Here is an 18,167-nt window from a genome sequence, read left to right as displayed (position 1 = left end):
AATTCTATGGATGGGGTGCTAAAGTGCATTTTTTTTATACCTAAAATTTAAAAAATTATTTAAAAAAAAACTAAAGGGGACCTAACGAAAAAATTGTGGGACCTTAAAGGACCTAACGGGGACCTAACGATCAAGGTCATTTTCGACCCAAAATTCCATTGATGGGGTGCTAAGTTTGCACTGGTATGCATATATCAATGTAAAGAGATTCGTCTACTAGATTTGATGATATATGTAAAAAATAACAATGAATGAATAATTTTATGAATAATTATTTATATAAAACATATCTCGAACATAAAATCGTAAATATTTGTTTGATACAAAATTTTCATATTTCTAAACATTATGCTGCTGTCATTGTATTAGGCGCGCATGTGTGGGAGGTGTGTATTCTTCCCGCCAAGCAGCTGTCAAAATTCGCCAAAATCGGGATAAGTTTTAGAGCCCGTATTGATTGTATTTTTCATTGTAGAATTAATATTAAATTATTAGCAATTTTTTAAATAAAAATGGCTAAACCAGAAGAAAGTGATGAAAATTGGATTGCTGCTATGGATGATCTATGTTCAAAATTAAACGTAGATCCAGTTGCTACTGAAAAATCAAAGGAATCATTTGCAGAAATAAGGCGAAATTTTACATTGGACGTAAGTTATTTAATCTTATTTATTTAATTCAAGTCCTTATACCCACTGGCTTTTGAAGTCGTGTTTATTTGGATACGAGTTTAAAAAAAGATGCATTTATGGACGAAATATATTCATGTTATTTCCTATGCTTCAATGTTTGAGAATATTTTTAGGGCGAAGCTTTACATTGGATGGCATGTGCCTTATATGTGGCATGTCGTACATCGATCACTCCCACTGTAGAATCAGGAAAAGCAGTGAAGGGAAACTGTGTAAGCTTGACAAGATTACTCAGACTTTGTAATATCAGGTAATAAAACAATTATTTATCCATAAAAAATGTTAATATATACATTAAGTAAGTAATTAATGTAATTAACATTTATTCTAAATATGGTATTTTAAGTTATCTTTTCTTATTGAAATCAAAAAGTAATACCAAAGAAAAAGTATCTGGAAAATTTTGTGAAATGATGTCATTTTCTTTTATCTCTAAATGCATCATACAATTGCAGTATCTTGATACAAGTCACTAAACAGATAACATTGTGAGCTAATGCATTATATGCATGTAAAATAAATACACTTTTTTTTCAGTCTGATCCAGTTCTTCACAAAAATCAAAAACTGGATGGAAATGACATTAATGCCATCTGATTTTAAAGATAGAATCAGTAGATTAGAGCGCAAATTCGCAGTATCTACTATTTTATTTAGAAAATTCCAACCTCTATTTCAAGAAATATTCACTGGCTTGACCAATGAACCAGTTAAAACTAAGAGCAGTAAAAAACAAAAGTAAGTAAAGCATACATTTTAATTCTGTAAAAATACTTATTTCTAAAATGTTACTACTAAAAGATACATGAAATGTTATGTGCCAATTGACTGACCGGTTGCTTGGTTGGTAGTGGCCCTGCCTTCCAAGCTAGAGGTAGTGGGTTCGATTCCCACCCGGGGCAAATATTTGTGTGATGAACATAGATGTTTGCTCTGTGTCTGGGTGTTAATTATCTATATAAGTATTTATTTAAAAATGATATATGTATGTTTATCAGCCATCTGGTTTCCATAACACAAGCGAAAGCTTAGTATGGGATCAGATTGTGCCGTGTGTGAAAATTGTCCTGAAATATTTATTTATTTATTAATAATTGCAGGCTTCAAAGGTGCTCAACAAACGCTGTATTTAATTTAACATGGTGTTTATATGTGTGCGTTAAAGGGGAATTCCACAACTCAGCTGATGATCTTGTGGATATGTATCATTTACTTCTATCATGTTTAGACTTCATGTTTGCTAATGCATTCATGTCAAGACGCACTGACCTACTAAATCCCAGTTTTAAAGGTATGTACCTTGTTAATTACTATTAAAATATTAGAACATGAATGTACCTCTATGTTCAATATTAAAAAAGACCTTGTATTTTAGATTAAACATAAATCTTTTTACTTTTCAGGTCTTCCCAAAGACTGGTTGCAAGATGACTTCGAATTACCGAAAAAGCCACCTTGCATAATATCAGTGCTTTGTGAAATAAAAGATGGTTTAGCCGTTCAAGCTAGCACTATGAAAGACTACAGTTGGAATAAAGTTATTAAATCCTTCTTTGAGAAAGGCGTAAGTATTTTTTATTTTATTTTTATCCATCTATCACCAGCTGTTCCCCGCGGTTTCAGCCGCTTTGCTCAGCTCCTGTTGGTCTGAGCGTGATAATATATAGCCTATACCATTCCTTGATAAATGGGCTATCTATCACTGAAAGAATTTTTCAAATCGAACCAGTAGTTCCTGAGATTAGTGCGTTCAAACAAACAAACTCTTCAGCTTTATAATATTAGTATATATTTGCAATACCTATTTTAACATACTTATGTTATAGGTATTGAGATAAAGATATGGCTGACATAAACATTATCTTTTGTTGGATCTACATCAAAAATGCATCTATAAATAAGGAACTTATTCATTGATTCAAAAAAATAATGTTTTGCGTTTCATTTCAACACATTTTAATACTAGTTTCTATACCATACTATTTCTTACTAATTAATAATTATTATGTTTAATCATTGTAGAAAATTCTATAGATATTTATTTTATCTTTTCAGATTCTTAAGGGTAATAGTGAACAACTTCAAGGCCTCCTAGATGTGGGAAATTTTGATGTAAATCAAAAATCACTAAACAACCTGTATGAGACTTATGTTCTTAGTGTGGGCGAGTTTGATGAAAGGATATTCTTAGGTAGTTAATATTGATTATTTGTATATATTAATATTTAAACTAATTATTCAATAATGCCATGTAATAAATAAATAATTTTTCTCAAATCACATTTCTGTTTTGAACTTTGAATTTATTTTTATTAATTGGACTGTAGTTTTCATTGGCTAAAAACAAGGCTAAAAATGTAAAAGATAGCAATAGATCATTAAAAAAAACATTTAATATAATAAAAATTGCGTGACATTGTCAGGTGACTTCAAAATGTCGAGATTTTATTGTTTGAATGAAATTTTCTCACATTTTATTAAGAATATAAAAAGTAATGTTTATATAGAGATTTGTTTAATTAGAATGAATTATGCATTACAATAATTAATTATTGACTTGTTATGTATAGAATATAACCAAGAGATTATATAAAAACTAGCGACCCGCCCCGGCTTCGCACGGGTGCAATGCTGATACTAAAAACACTACGGAAAAACTGTGAACGTTGTATATAAAAACATAGCGGCCCGGCCGGCCGGTACCGCCGCGGCCGCAAACGCTACGTCCCGCAATTTTTAAATCTGTAATATCTTCGAAAATATTCACTTAAATCATACGGTGTAAAGGGCCATATAGATCTATATTAAATGAACAATGTATTCAAGGTATTTAATTGGTTAAGGATTAATGCTGTATTGGTTAAAATCGCATCGAAAATTAGCCATTATTTGTCGTAAAAAGTAAATGACAAAAAAAAAATTATTGTGGGTTATCCATAAGAGATAGACATATACCATCGCGGACTTTTCTGTAGACCTTTTCAATGTGTATAATACTTAGTACATTATTTTGATAAAACTCGTAGGGTTCAGCCTGCGTTTGCAATGTAAGCGGAAAAAATGTAATTTTTTACGACATCACATTAGAAACCTCAAAAATAACAGTACTTCTCCACTATTTAATGGATGTTATTATACATATAAACCTTCCTCTTGAATCACTCTATCTATTAAAAAAAACCGCATCAAAATCCGTTGCGTAGTTTCAAAGATTTAAGCGTACAAAGGGACATAGGAACATAGGGACATAGGGACAGGGAAAGCGACTTTGTTTTATACTATGTAGTGATAATATTTATTTACAGGTGAACATGCCCATGAACAAATTGGCACTAAAAAGGTTTCTGGAGATGAAATATCGCAAGTTATCGCTAACTTTGGACCTGTAAGTATTTGTTTTGTTTTTCTCAGTCTAGAAATAATAATCAACATACTTTACTTTAATCCAATACATATGTTTTGATATTTTTTGCTAACACTTGCCATTGCCTGACACTGGGTATTTTTTTGCTAAATATTACGTTTACAGATTATCATAGACAAACTCATGCTTAATTTTTTTATTCTGTTAATTTTGTTCAAAAACACATTTACATGAGAAATATTATGTTATATTTGTTATTATACTTTCAGAGTGGTAAAGCATGTCCAGACACACCGTTAACAGGGCGTAGATACCTCGGCCGAAGGGCGGAAGAATTAACTCCAGTATCAGAGGCCACTAATAGCTTGGCTCGACTCGCTACATTCTTGAGACAGTCGAAACCGCAACCTTCTACGTCGCTTATGAGGCTTTTTGCGTAAGTATATAATGAGTACAACTTATGTCGCTCCAAATTATTAACTACTAGCTTTCCACCCGCAGCTTCGCCCGCGCAGTCAAAGAAAAACCCGCATAGTTCCCGTTCCCGTGGGATTTCCGGGATAAAACCTGTCCTATACCCCGGGATAAAAAGTAGTCTATGTCCTTTCTCGGGTATTAAAATATCTCTATACCAAATTTCATGCAGATTGTTTAGTAGTTTAGGCGTGATTGAGTAACAGACAGACAGACAGAGTTACTTTCGCATTTATAATATTAGTATGGGTAGCAACATGTCAGATCAAAACTGCAGATTTTATGTACAGTTTATTTAGTTTTTCATAAGAGATTAGATACATATTCATAGTTATGTGTTTCAATCATGTGTTTGTACATTTCAATCTTGTCCTGGAGTGTGTCGTAAAAAATTAAAAAATTACTTACAATACTTTGTTTCGTTTTGTTCTAATATATCAATTTTTTATTCATACTACAAAAACACAGCCTCCTTTATCACGGTTACTGCAATAGTACAATATTTCGAAATAAATTTATATTTTCTAGTGAATACGGCGTCAGCGACGAAACGATAACAAAAAAAGTAATAGAGCCATGCAATACATGGATGGAACAATTCTCGAACAGCCTGAAGGAGTGCAACTGTAGCGCGGAAACTATAGCCTACAGATGTAACATGGTCACATGTCTCTACTATAAGGTCTTTGAGCATATAATTAGGGAGGAACATAGGAAAAAACCACAGGTGTCTTTGCAGGTTGGTGCTGATTATTTGGTCCCAAAAAAAAATTTGAAAATTCCTAGAAAGCAATATTTTTCAAAATGATAGAATGTTTTAATTCTGAAATTCGAATGTTGCAATTTAACGAAACAAGATACATATTTGAATATTAATTAATTTTTGTTATGAATTAAACTATAAGACAGTTTATTTTAAATTTCACTAGAATCGTAATTAAGGAATTAACATGTATTATATAATTTATCCAGGCAATTGATATCAATCTATGTATTAAAATAATAGGTAGTTTATTAAAAAAATCACTAGAATTGTTTAAAAAAAAAAGCATTAGCATGTATGTTTATCCATACAATTGTAACAATTATACCAAATAACAAATTGCGATTTAAAATGTAGGGTCAACACACTAATAATGTTCACAGAATATATTCCAGATGCTTCTATCGCAAGAGACATACCAGCTGACAGTATATGCTTGCTGTACAGAAGTAGTCCTACATTCATATGGAGTACATTCATTGAGATTCCCACGAGTGCTGCAAATATATGGGCTCAGCGCTTTTCACTTTTATAAGATTATTGAGCTGGTTGTGAAGGCGGTTGTCGAAAAACTGAGCAGAGATGTTATTAAACATTTGAATGCAGTAAGTATAAAATCATGAAATTTTAAATGATTTCTATCACTATTTTAACATCATTATTTTATAGTATAAAAATATTAGAATAAGGGCCGATTTTCAATGCTTGGATAAAACTTATCCGTCCAATAAAGTATTACAAGATAATTTTAAAATGTCACGTAAACTGTCAAATACGGGCAATTAGAATACGCTAGAATATGTTTATAAAATGGTAGTTTTATACGTTATTCAATGAATAAGTTTTAACCAAGGATTGAAAAATCAGCCCTAACTTTAGTTAATATAGTAGATTTGTTGATGTTTTCTAGTGCTATTTTCTTAAAAATCATATAAAAATTCAATTTATTATTTCATTCTTTCCTTTTAATTTACATGATTCATTAATTTCATTCTTCACAGGTGGAGGAACAAGTATTGGAATCCTTAGTGTGGACGTCAGACAGTCCCCTGTGGGAGCAGCTAGCCAAAGCCCCCGTCCCCGCTTCTACCAAAGTTTATGTGCACGAGTCTCCACATAGGAAAAGTAAGTATATTTTTATTATCTAAGGGCCGATTTTTCAATGTTCGGTTAAAACTTATCTGTCCAATAAAGTATTACCCAATAATATTAAAATGTCACGTAAACTGTCAAATACAGACAATTAGAATATGTTTTTAAAATGGTAGTTTTATACATTATTCGACGAATAAGTTTTATCCAAGGATTGAAAATCAGCCCTAAAATATCTTAAGTTTATTTGTATAGTATGTATGAATAACCCTCCCATAGAGGAAATAATAATTGTTCCACTAACAAAAAAAATACAGAATTTTGAAAATTTTTTTTTATCATAATATGAGAATAATTTTAATAAATTATCTTCATATTCACAAGGAATCTGTGAAATATATTATTAACAAATAAGGTTTATGTTTTCATATGTTTTATACTAATAATAAATTAAATAGTTTTATGACATTATAAATTAATTTCTAAATTATTAACAATATTCTTTTTAGGTGGTCTACAGTCCCCAGTTTCGTCGGTAATAGATCGTTATTTAGCGCCCATAGCGGATCAAGCTAAAAAACAACTTTTTAAGGATACTGTTAAGCCTGGACAATCACTGTTAGGTAAGTGTACTCTATTTTTTATTATTTACTAACTGTACCCCGCAATTTTACCCGTATTGCTCCACTCCTATTGGTCATAGTGTGTTGATATATAGCCTTATAATATAGCCTTATTCGATAAATGGACTATCTAACAGTGAAATAATTTAGAAATTAAAGACTTTTTAACGGATTTTAAACGCGATTTATTCATTCTATTATTTTCCCGACGTTTCGAACACTTTACAGCGAGCGTGGTCAGCGAAAATCCGTTAAAAAGTCTTTAATTTCTAAATGTATAATACTCGCGTAAAATCAAACATCAGAAAATACAGTGAAATAATTTTTAAAGCCTGACCCATTCCTGAGATTAGCGCGGTCAAGCAAACATACAAACTACATCTTTATAATATTAGTATAAATTAAACTTCTACTAGAATTACAATATATTTTTCACATCGCAAAAAAATGTATTCTCCTATTATTTCAGTACAAACAAATATAAAATCAGAGCAAAGTACTCCCCAAGCGACGACAAGTGCAGCGTCTAACACAAATGGTGACACCACACCCAATACCACGCCCAAAAAAGCTAATAACTCGTTAATTTTATTCTTTAGAAAGGTATGTTAGTTTTATTTATACATATAATATATATTTTTTTAAGAGTGAGTCATTTTTAATGGTTTCTCAAGTTTAATTGTGCAAAACAAATAAATTGCCTTAAATTATCGTAAATTGATATCATGATTGAGGATTCATAATATATATCGAATTCTACCTAAAAATAACTACTTAAATAAATATGTAATTAAACCATTTTGAACTCAATTATTTCACATACTTATTCATAAACAAAAAATTCTTTCCAAATTTACGCAAAATTATTAATATTAATTTATTTTTTCCAGTTTTATAGTCTAGCCGTAGTACGAATGAACGACTTGTGCACGCGGCTTCGTCTGACCGACGACGAGTTAAAGAGAAAAATATGGACGTGTCTAGAATATTCTATCATGCATCAAACGCAACTTATGAAGGACAGGCATTTGGATCAGATATTGATGTGCGCTGTATATGTTATATGTAAAGTGAGTATTTTAGTTTTTTAACTTGTTTTCCGTGGCTTCGCAAGCTTCTAAACCCTATAATAAAAATGAGTTGCAAAATGTGTTGGTAAGTGCATACCTCGAGAATCGCTGAACAGATTTCGTTAATTCTTTTTTTGTATAATATTTCTTGAAGTACGAGGATGGTTCTTATGCAGAGAAAAAACGTAAACATGTAGCCGGGGCGGACCGCTAGTGTACAATAAAGTATCATAAATAAATATTATTTTAAAATAATTGCAGGTATCAAATAGTGCAAGTAATCAAGTAGAGCGAACATTCGCGGATATAATGCGATGTTACAGACAGAGGCCGCTAGCGGACAATCATGTGTATAGATCGGTTCTTATCAATCAGGGCGAAGAAGGTATGTTTGTTCATTGTGTACATTTTAAGTAAATAATAATTAATTTTATACAGTTATGATGTTTGAGAAATTTTTTTACACAGATTTATTAAAGTGAAACTTCTTTAGGCGCATTGAGAGTAAAATTTCAATGTCGCGTCATGGCAACACCGTCAAGTAAATTGTAATATCTTTGAATCTTGCCAAAGAAGTTTCACTTCCGATACAAGTGCTTGGCACACACGCTCTTTTTTTATTTTTTATTACTAGATAAAGTTTGATGTAGGTATTAAAATAAATTTATCATCTTTAGTCATCAAGTTTTATATTGTACTTTCAGGATCGCCAGAGAGAGGAGATTTAATTAATTTCTACAACAGAGTGTATGTACAGTGTATGCAAAACTTTGCGCTTAGATTCACTGGACGACATAGAGATGTAAGTTATATATATTATAATTTTTTTTCGGGTTGACCGATTTCGATAATTTTTTTTTATAATATTCAAGGAAAGAAAACATAAACATGTACCACGGGCGAAGCCGGGGCGGACCGCTAGTAATTTATATTTATGCATTGTCAAAAATATCCGAGCGACGTTGTATAGACCATTGAAATTAACACCTTATTTCCTAGTAGTAATGTTCAAAGTTTATTGTATCACTCATAAGAAACCTGCCTACAAAACGCCTAGTTAGTTTTGCTTCAGATAATTTATGATCACGATTATGGGTCTAGTTGCATTGTATGTATATCAATGAGACAATTCAATAATATTTTTAATTTTTTTTATCGAAGGAGTGCAGTCTATCCCCACTGCCGGCTGGTCGCGGTGACGCATCTTACTCCCCGGGCGGGCAGCGGGTGTCATGCACCCACCAGCTGTATGTGAAGCCACTCACTGCTTCACCACCGCACCATCATCACCTTACTTATCGGTTTAGCCGGAGCCCTGCTAAGGTAGAATATTTTACTTTACTAGATAATATAATATAGGAATTACTTGGTTGATAGCTTATCCCCGCTATTGAAGTATTGAGTAAGTAGATTGTCTTAATAAATGTTAGTTTTTACATATCTTTTAGCTTACTTTAAGGTGAGCATATTCGCGCGCCCTAATGTAGTATCTACGTATCATACTATTAATTTTTGAAGTGAAAACTTCTTTAGCGGCGTTGAGCACTGTTACTGTAATGGGTATAAAATCTTAAACTCGCGTCAGGACACGTGACCTGATCGAAAAAGCGTAAGACAGATACCATTCCAAAATTCAAACATGCTCAACGTTAATAATCAAGTTTTCACTTCTGCCGGCACTCCCGGAGTGCAACCCGTCTTTTTTCTTTATTTAAGAAGCTTAGTCGGACATTGCTCCGTATGTCCACAAAAACATTAAATTAGCTCATCATAATATTGCCATATTGTTTAGTTTTTCCCATATAACCATGATATGGTTGCAGGACCTGCACGCGATCAACACGCTAGTATCGTGCGAGGTGGGCGGTAAGCGTGGCGGGGAAGGCGGCGAGCTCGTGAAGCGGGCGCGCTGTGGCGCTGCGGGGGTCGCGCGCAAACTGCAGGGGCTAGTGAGCGATCGGCAGGCGCTGTGAGGTACAATAACTTTTTTCTTTTTAAGTTAGCGGCCAGTGATTTTTATTTTGTTGGCCGCTAGTTTTTTTTTTTTTTTTTTTGCTGAACGGTGGTGTTTTTTCTTCTATCGCTGTGGTGCTGCGGGAGTGGCACAAAAAGTACAGGGGATAGATCGATAGGCAGGTGCTGTGAGCTGTGTGATTTTGTTAGCGACCAGTGTTTTTTTTTTTTGTTCAAGGCTATAATTTTTTTTTCCTGGTGGCCAGTGATTTATTTTTATAGTAAATGTTTAATTTTTTTGGCCGCTAGTAGAATCTGGTGACTAATTTTAACATTATGGTTGACGTCTCTATGAATGACTTGATCGATATTTGTCTTATACCGGCAGCCCTTTTAGCCTATTATTCGATTCAAATACCATTAAAAATATATAAATGGTCAAATTATTGTTTCAGATTGAACCAACAAAGTGCTGAATCAAAAAAAGAAATGAAGTTACAACTCAAAATTATTTAAGTATCAAAATTAAGCTTTAGCTCTCTAGGCGTTTCTTTTGCACAATTATTTATTTTAACTTGACTAAAACATGGAATATCAAATCAAGATATTATATCAAAATTATTATTTTGTCACAAGTACCAATCTCTGGTCGAATTATGTATTTTGTTTTTATTTTTTTGAACACTGTCACTATTGTAAAATTTGTATATAATAAGGTTAAATTTAATGGCCCTAACTATCAAAGAGAAGTGCAGAAGCACTTATATGTTGTATACTGAAATAAAAGAAAGATGAGCAGAAGCATATCTAAACATTTTATACAAAATTTCTACATAGTAACTACAGAATTTTGCAAGATTCAATATGATTTTTTTGTTCCTTCACAACGCTTTTATACATACGGAAAATAAAGAAATGAAGCCCATTATTCCTATATCTACGAATTAAAAGCATAATATAAAACATGGAAAAAGAATAATTACTAGTCATAAAAATTCCAATACAGAGCTTTTAAATTTAAATTAGAAATAATAACAAGTGACGGTGTTCTTTATTGGATATACAGAGATTGCACTGACACAAATGAAGTATATTGATCTCATTTATTTATCTTGAGTGTGAATAGTATTGAATATGCCATATTATCGAAAATTGCTCATCTGTAAAGTAATTTAAGTTGCATTATTCATTATTTTAGTAGGAGTCGCGTTTTATGTTATGTTTATATTATTGAAGGGTGTAAAATCAAATCGTCAGATTTTTTACATGATATTTTTTATTTTTATCTATTTCAAAATAGTTATGGCCAGTGCGAATTTGTTTTTATACCCGTCGTACCTCATTATTGTAGATAATACATGTTTTCATTGATCACAAATCACTTATTTTATATAATAAGCGGACGATATAGCATATATATCATTTAGATTTAGTCAAAGCATATAAACAGTTTACTTTAGGTACGATCTACCTATGAATAAGTTCCTTTTTATTTCGTCGACTGAGAATTATGTATTGTTCAGTCAAAGCTATTTTATTTGCTTCTTATAATTATATTTTTATTTTCGTAGCGCATAAGTTGATGATCAGAGAAGTTTTAAATCAATTCCTTTTTCTTCCAATCAAAATTATATGATTGTATATTTCGGACATAGAAAATATCATATTGTATGTAGATTTTACTTCTTAGAGTATTAAAGATATTCACATTATATGTTGTTTTATTTATTGTCCACCATTTGGGAAAAAGGAAGAAAAGAAAAGAAAAAATGCATATGAATTAATATCTTATTATATTTTCATAATATCAAAGTAACATTAAACACTACATATCAAATTGAAGACATGTTTGTAAATAAACAAAAGTGTAGTTTAAGGTTGATGTTCCGACCGTCCCTCCATACATTTTTGATTACCTCTAAACACTTAACACAGACACTATTTCTTTAAAACTAATCATTTTATCACTTCTCTATAATGAAATGTGTGCGCGTTCGACCTTTTTAATCAATAATTTACAATATTTACTTAGAAAAACAACAGTAAAATACCGGAAAAATTTGACACTTCTACAGTAGTGTGCGTGACTTTTGCCAAGCGAAACACGACATAAAGCACGACATCTAGCGCATAGACTATATACTTATTACAGATCTAGCGCGTCAATGTCTAAACGAAAGGCGATGTTTAGACATTGACGCGCTAGATGTCGTGCATTCGCGTTCGTTAACTTATGCATAATGAGCATAATTCTAATAAATCAAAGTTATGTGTAAAAATTGAGTAATTTCATTTCCAATCGTTCAAAGAAAATAACAATAAAATAAAATAAAACTAATGACCTTAGAAACTATGTTTTTTTTTATTTATTACTCATTATTGTTCGTCCGTCGTAGGTCTGTAAACTGTATTGTACACTGAAGGTAAATGGTACTGTAGGTACTTTAGTTCGGCGTCGTCGCTCGTCGGCTTGATATAAAATTACATTCTTGATTTCATTGACACGCGCTATGATTTGCGCGCGGAATTTCTTGTGTTGTGAATTTATTTTTGTATGCTATGCATTTTAATTGATTCAAATTGCAATGTTTCTCTAGTATGCATTTGAGACTATATTGTAAATTGTAATAATTGATCGTGGGTATAGTAATTAATTATTCTAATAACGCAATTAGTAATATATGTATTTTCGGTGAGATTCAAAACAAAAAATTGGCCCGTGATTTTTATGAAATTTCACCACATTGCAAATCACATCAATCATAGTTCATACACATGTATGACGAAAGTGATTAGTATTGTGGCTAACATTGACTCATCAGTTCATCACTGAAACCAGTGATAAATCAGTACCTATATCATATTGTGTTTGAATATTTTTAAACAATGATATAAGTATACAATTATTATAAATCGGTAAACTATCAAAGTAATCACAAACTTGCAAACATTGGTAAAATGTCCAGTAGTTTATGAGCCTATTCATTACAATCAAACAAACAAACAAAGTTTTCCTCTTTATAATATTAGTGTAGACAAACACTATGAATACGATCACGAATGCAAATTCGGGGATTTTCTAATTATTGCTAAATAATAATTGAATTCGTTTTGAAATACTCTATAATTTTTAGTGTATAAATAGACATTTATAATGTGGTGCTCATTTTTTTTGTACTGCTAACGCTATTGTAGGTACCTATTTTCGTTGTTTTATTTCAAGTGAACACGGCCATACAATTTTGTCACGAGCCGCCTATGATTGTAGGTACTTTTGTTAGGCTCCTTCGTCGTCCGCGTCGGCTCGAAAGTTCTTGATTTCATTGTCACGCGCTATGATTTGCGCGCGGATTTTCTTGTGTTGTGAATTTATTTTTGTATTATTATTATTTTTTATTTTTTTTTTATTTTATTGATTCAAATAAAATATTTCACTAGTATGCATTTGAGACTATATTGTATTATGTATAATTTATCGTAGGTATAGTTATTCTTATAACGCAGTTATATTTTCGGTGGGACAATTTGACCCGTGATTTTTCTGAAATATCACCACGTTGCAAATCACATCAATCATACACACGTATGACGAAAGTATAGTGGCTATAATTGACTCATCAGTTCATCACTGAAACCAGTGATAAATCAGTATATCATATTTTATTGTGTTTGAATATTTTTTAAACAACGATATATACAATATTATTATAAATCGGTAAACTACCAAAGTACTTCCGAATTTTCAGACAGACAAACAAGTAGTTTGAACACGCAGTTTTCTTATACTAGTAGCAAAAATCAAAACCATAATATTATGTTTACCTACTATATTTTACTAAAAGTCGAGTGCGTCGAAATCGTAAATAATAATATGTTTTTCACCTTCCTGGTTATTTTCCCATAGTAAATAGTGTTTTAGGTTTGTTGTTGTAGGTAGGAATAATAATAATTATTCTTACATGTTGGTTATGAAATGTATATTGAAATAATTTACTTTTACAAATCATTAGTGATATTAGTTTTGAGTGAAAATGCTTGGATCAGCATAATATTATATGGTACTTCAAATACATGTTTTGATAAAAAAAACAATAGTGTAATAAAATAAAACTGCGTTTTATTGTAATCAATGTTGACAATTTTAAATTCCAAAATTATTGATCAATAAAATAGTTTACACCAACAAATATAATAATAATTAATTAATTTATTACTCATGTTGTTTGGCAACTCGAAGCGTGGTCGTCCGTCGTAGGTACTTTTGTTCGGCGTCGCGTCGTCGTCCGCGTCGGCTTGATATAAAACATTCTTGATTTCATTGACACGCGCTATGATTTGCGCGCGGAATTTCTTGTGTTGTGAATTTATTTTTGTATGCTATGCATTTTAATTGAATCAAATTGCAATATTTCTCTAGTATGCATTTGAGACTATATTGTAATAATTGATCGTGGGTAGGTATAGTAATTAATTATTCTAATAACGCAATTATATTTTCGGTGGGATTCAAAACAAAAAATTGGCCCGTGATTTTTATGAAATTTCACCACATTGCAAATTATATATTATATACAATTACAATTACAATTATTATAAATCGGTAAACTATCAAAGTAATTACAAACTTGCAAAATATGCTTTTCCGAATTTTCAGACAGACACACAATTTTATTAGTTTGTTTTAGCAAAGTAGGTACCTATACCTATACGCTTACGTCGCGCGTCGCGTCGTCGAAAACGGTGCGCCCAGAAACAAACATACCTAATTCAGTTACAATCCTTTTTTTGTTCCGTAATTTATTGTATTTATTCTAATACGATTTTTTTTATTCGTCGGCCAGTTCTACTAGGTATAAAAAGATAAAATTGAAATATAATTATTGTAGCGACAGCCATATTATGTTACTATGTTTTCGTAAATATGTTTTTCACCTTCCTGGTTATTTTCACATAATCTTATCTTATATATATATAAAAATGAATCGCAAAATGTGTTGGTAAGCGCATAACTCGAGAACGGCTGAACCGATTTCGATCATTCTTTTTTTATTATATTCCTTGAAGTACGAGGATGGTTTTTATGTAGAGAAAACGTAAATATTATGTACCACGGGCGAAGCCGGGGCGGACCGCTAGTATATATATATAAATGAATCGCAAAATGTGCAGTGTTGGTAAGCGCATAACTCGAGAACGGCTGAACCGATTTCGATAATTCTTTTTTTATTATATTCCTTGAAGTACGAGGATGGTTCTTATGTAGAGAAAACGTAAACATGTACCACGGGCGAAGCCGGGGCGGACCGCTAGTCTAATATAAAAATGAATCGCAAAATGTGTTGGTAAGCGCATAACTCGAGAACGGCTGAACCGATTTCGATAATTCTTTTTTTATTATATCCCTTGAAGTACGAGGATGGTTCTTATAGCTAGAGAAGTTTAGTTTTAGTGCAGTGGCAGTGTAAATGTTGTTGTTGAGGTTATGTAAATTTAACACTTTAGTTAACTACCAAGATATAAAGAAATGAGGATAGGACACAATAACTATTGGTTGAGGTATTTATAAACTCATAATATACTTTTAAAAAAATCACGTTTTAATAAATTTCTAGAATTAAATTAGAACAGCTGATTCAAAATAGCCTAAAAAATCTTAATAATAATAATTACGCTTCACAGCAAGAAGAAATGTACCATATGTATTATGTACCCGCACAAAGTCGATATTGTGTTGCCTACCGTTCGACTCAATGGCTAGGGTTGTAACTACCTTTAATAATTATTACCAAACTAATAAACCGAGTGATGCGAAATAACCATAATTCTTTTAGAGTTTGATAAAATGATCAGGCAGGTATTTTCTTTAATCCTCTGAATTCTCGGTTACTAAATTGTATCGTTGAAATTATTCTTAATCGCGTAAATTTAATAAATAATCATATGGAAAACACTTTTCATTTGTTTTTTTACTTTCACGCCCAACTACTATACAATAATTACGTTGTTTCGGTATTTTGACGAGAAAACGCAGGAAACATCCGTTGTATCATTTTAGATAGATTGTATATTTTGTATCTGTAGAATTGAAATCAAAGCTATGTATATGTTGTCTCCATTCTTTTCTTATCGGATTGTTGATCCCAATGCGAATGCGTCACTTAAATTTTATAAAAGACAATTAAGAACATCAAAAATAAAGTGATACGTAAATATTTCACAGTGCAATATATTATGTAATTAATAATAATTATATATTTATGAAAAAATAATTACATCAGATTTAATAATAGCAATTGTTTTGAATGTACATAATATGAATAAATGATTACATCATAATAGTAATAATCACAATTGTTTTATTTCCCATTTGTTGCAACCCTAGCATATTTTCATGTAGCAGCAGAAGTACCTACACTGGCGGCGCGGCGGCATCGTGCGACATCAAAGGCATTGCCTTACTAGGTAAGTTTATAATGACTCATTTCTTTTATTATATAATTTACGTTTTACTTTTACAGAATCCGATTCAATGGATTATGAAGACGAGTCACACAACGCCATACGATAGTGATGATGAATGAACATTTCAATAAATGCATGCGTGTTTTTTTATGTTGTTTTGTAATTGTTAATTGTTTCTTAAATAAAGAAATAAACTAAATATTTAAATGATGATTTGTTATTTGCAACACAACTTTATATTTGAGATTCTTTACAAATGTATATTTAGTTTTGTATCATCAAATTTATAAATTTTATTCCATAGTTTTCAAAATTAAATGTAAATGACCATAAAAACATTAATAAAGTAAATCATTGATGTAAGGTCAGGGAACGTAATACATATATACATCTGACCATGTAGAAGCTAAGTCTTGTTGACTGCTGAAGTCTGTAAAGTTTTGTTGTCTGCTGAAGTCTGTACGCAATGAAAATGTCTGCCGTTTCGAAAATAAGTTTTTAAGACCCTAATAAATAAAATATATGAATGGCAGATCTGGTCAAATACTTTCAAAATTGTATTTTTTTCAGCACTTTCATAAGTGTCTGCCAGAATGTTATCCGCGTGATAATGGTCTGCCATTGTTATTTTCCGATAGTAATAATAATCTATTTTCAAATATCAAAATGGCAGACGTGGTCAAATGGTTTCAAAGTTCGCCAAAAATTTCCACCTGTCTTACCTAAGCGCGCGCCCCGTCCACCACTCTGGGCTTAGTGACTCCTCATCTCATGTATAGTAGGTATAGGGGAATCAACACACAAAAATCCAGGTCTGGTCAAATACATACAGGTAGCTTTGCGCTAGCTCTCTAGCTATTACTTCTTATGGAGAGAAAACGTAAACATGTACCACGGGCGAAGCCGGGGCGGACCGCTAGTAAATAATAAAATAATAAATAGTGTATTAGATTTGTTATTGTATCTTGTATACCTACGAATAATTATTCTTACTGTGTTCTTACGTCTTGTTGGGAAATGTTCAAATACCTACCTATTGAAATAATTTACTGTTACAAATCATTAGTGTTATTAGTTTTGAGTGAATAGGCATGGATCAGAAATTCAGAATATAATATGCTACTAACTACTCAAATACATACATGTTTACACAACAAACACCACTGACCTCTATAACTATAAGTTATAGAGGTCAGTGACCGTCAGTGACAAACACTATGGATACCTACGCTCGCGAATGCAAATTCGGTGATTTACTAATTATTGATACCTAGTCATTGAATTCGTTTTGAAATAGCCTGTACTTTGTAATTTTTAGTGTTATAGACATTTATAAAATGTGGTGCTCATTTTTTTGTAATAAATCATCCCGAACGCTATTGTATTTTCGTTGTTTTATTTCAAGTAAACACCTATACAATTTTGTCACGAGCCGCCTCTGGCCTCTGGGTGAAATAAACAAGTCAAATGATTTTTGTTCTAATTGTATTTTGGTAGTAGTTTGTTTAGAATTTACATTACCATTGTTTAATTTTTATTTTGTATTTGCAGTAAAATAAAAAGATGAAAAACTTCATTAGGTATATTGTACGACACCTCACTCTGAATCGCGCTAGCGAAATTTTTTCGTTACAGAGCTCATATACAACTTTCGGACAATCTTCATTGAGGCCG

The 18,167-nt window shown here is 31.6% G+C and overlaps 1 protein-coding gene across 2 annotated transcripts; it reads left to right on the top strand.

The window, feature by feature from the left end:
• The first annotated feature begins 380 nt into the window (after positions 1–380).
• Positions 381–11,730, top strand: LOC149481573 (retinoblastoma-like protein 1). Of its 2 annotated transcripts, none has more exons than XM_089704604.1 (19): positions 381–650; positions 806–942; positions 1,230–1,430; positions 1,793–1,983; positions 2,096–2,256; positions 2,748–2,883; positions 3,998–4,077; positions 4,326–4,492; positions 5,059–5,269; positions 5,689–5,898; positions 6,295–6,418; positions 6,895–7,008; positions 7,478–7,611; positions 7,899–8,078; positions 8,340–8,463; positions 8,783–8,880; positions 9,240–9,401; positions 9,902–10,052; positions 10,487–11,730. In XM_089704604.1, exons 1-18 carry the CDS (start codon positions 513–515, stop codon positions 10,049–10,051), a joined length of 2,718 nt encoding a protein of 905 aa, XP_089560730.1. In that variant the 5' UTR covers positions 381–512; the 3' UTR covers position 10,052; positions 10,487–11,730. The 2 variants fall into 2 exon arrangements, with proteins under 2 accessions (XP_089560730.1, XP_089560729.1); XM_089704603.1 differs by having other exon boundaries at positions 5,677–5,898.
• Positions 11,731–18,167: the final 6,437 nt, after the last annotated feature.

This window comes from Colias philodice, chromosome 16, assembly GCF_061535455.1.
Source record: "Colias philodice isolate Cphi_HAF_F1 chromosome 16, ilColPhil1 Martin Lab GWU primary, whole genome shotgun sequence".
In the NCBI taxonomy this organism is placed as follows: domain Eukaryota; kingdom Metazoa; phylum Arthropoda; class Insecta; order Lepidoptera; family Pieridae; genus Colias; species Colias philodice.
The sequence above is the reverse complement of the archived record's forward strand: the minus strand, read 5'-3'. Positions and strand labels throughout refer to the sequence as shown.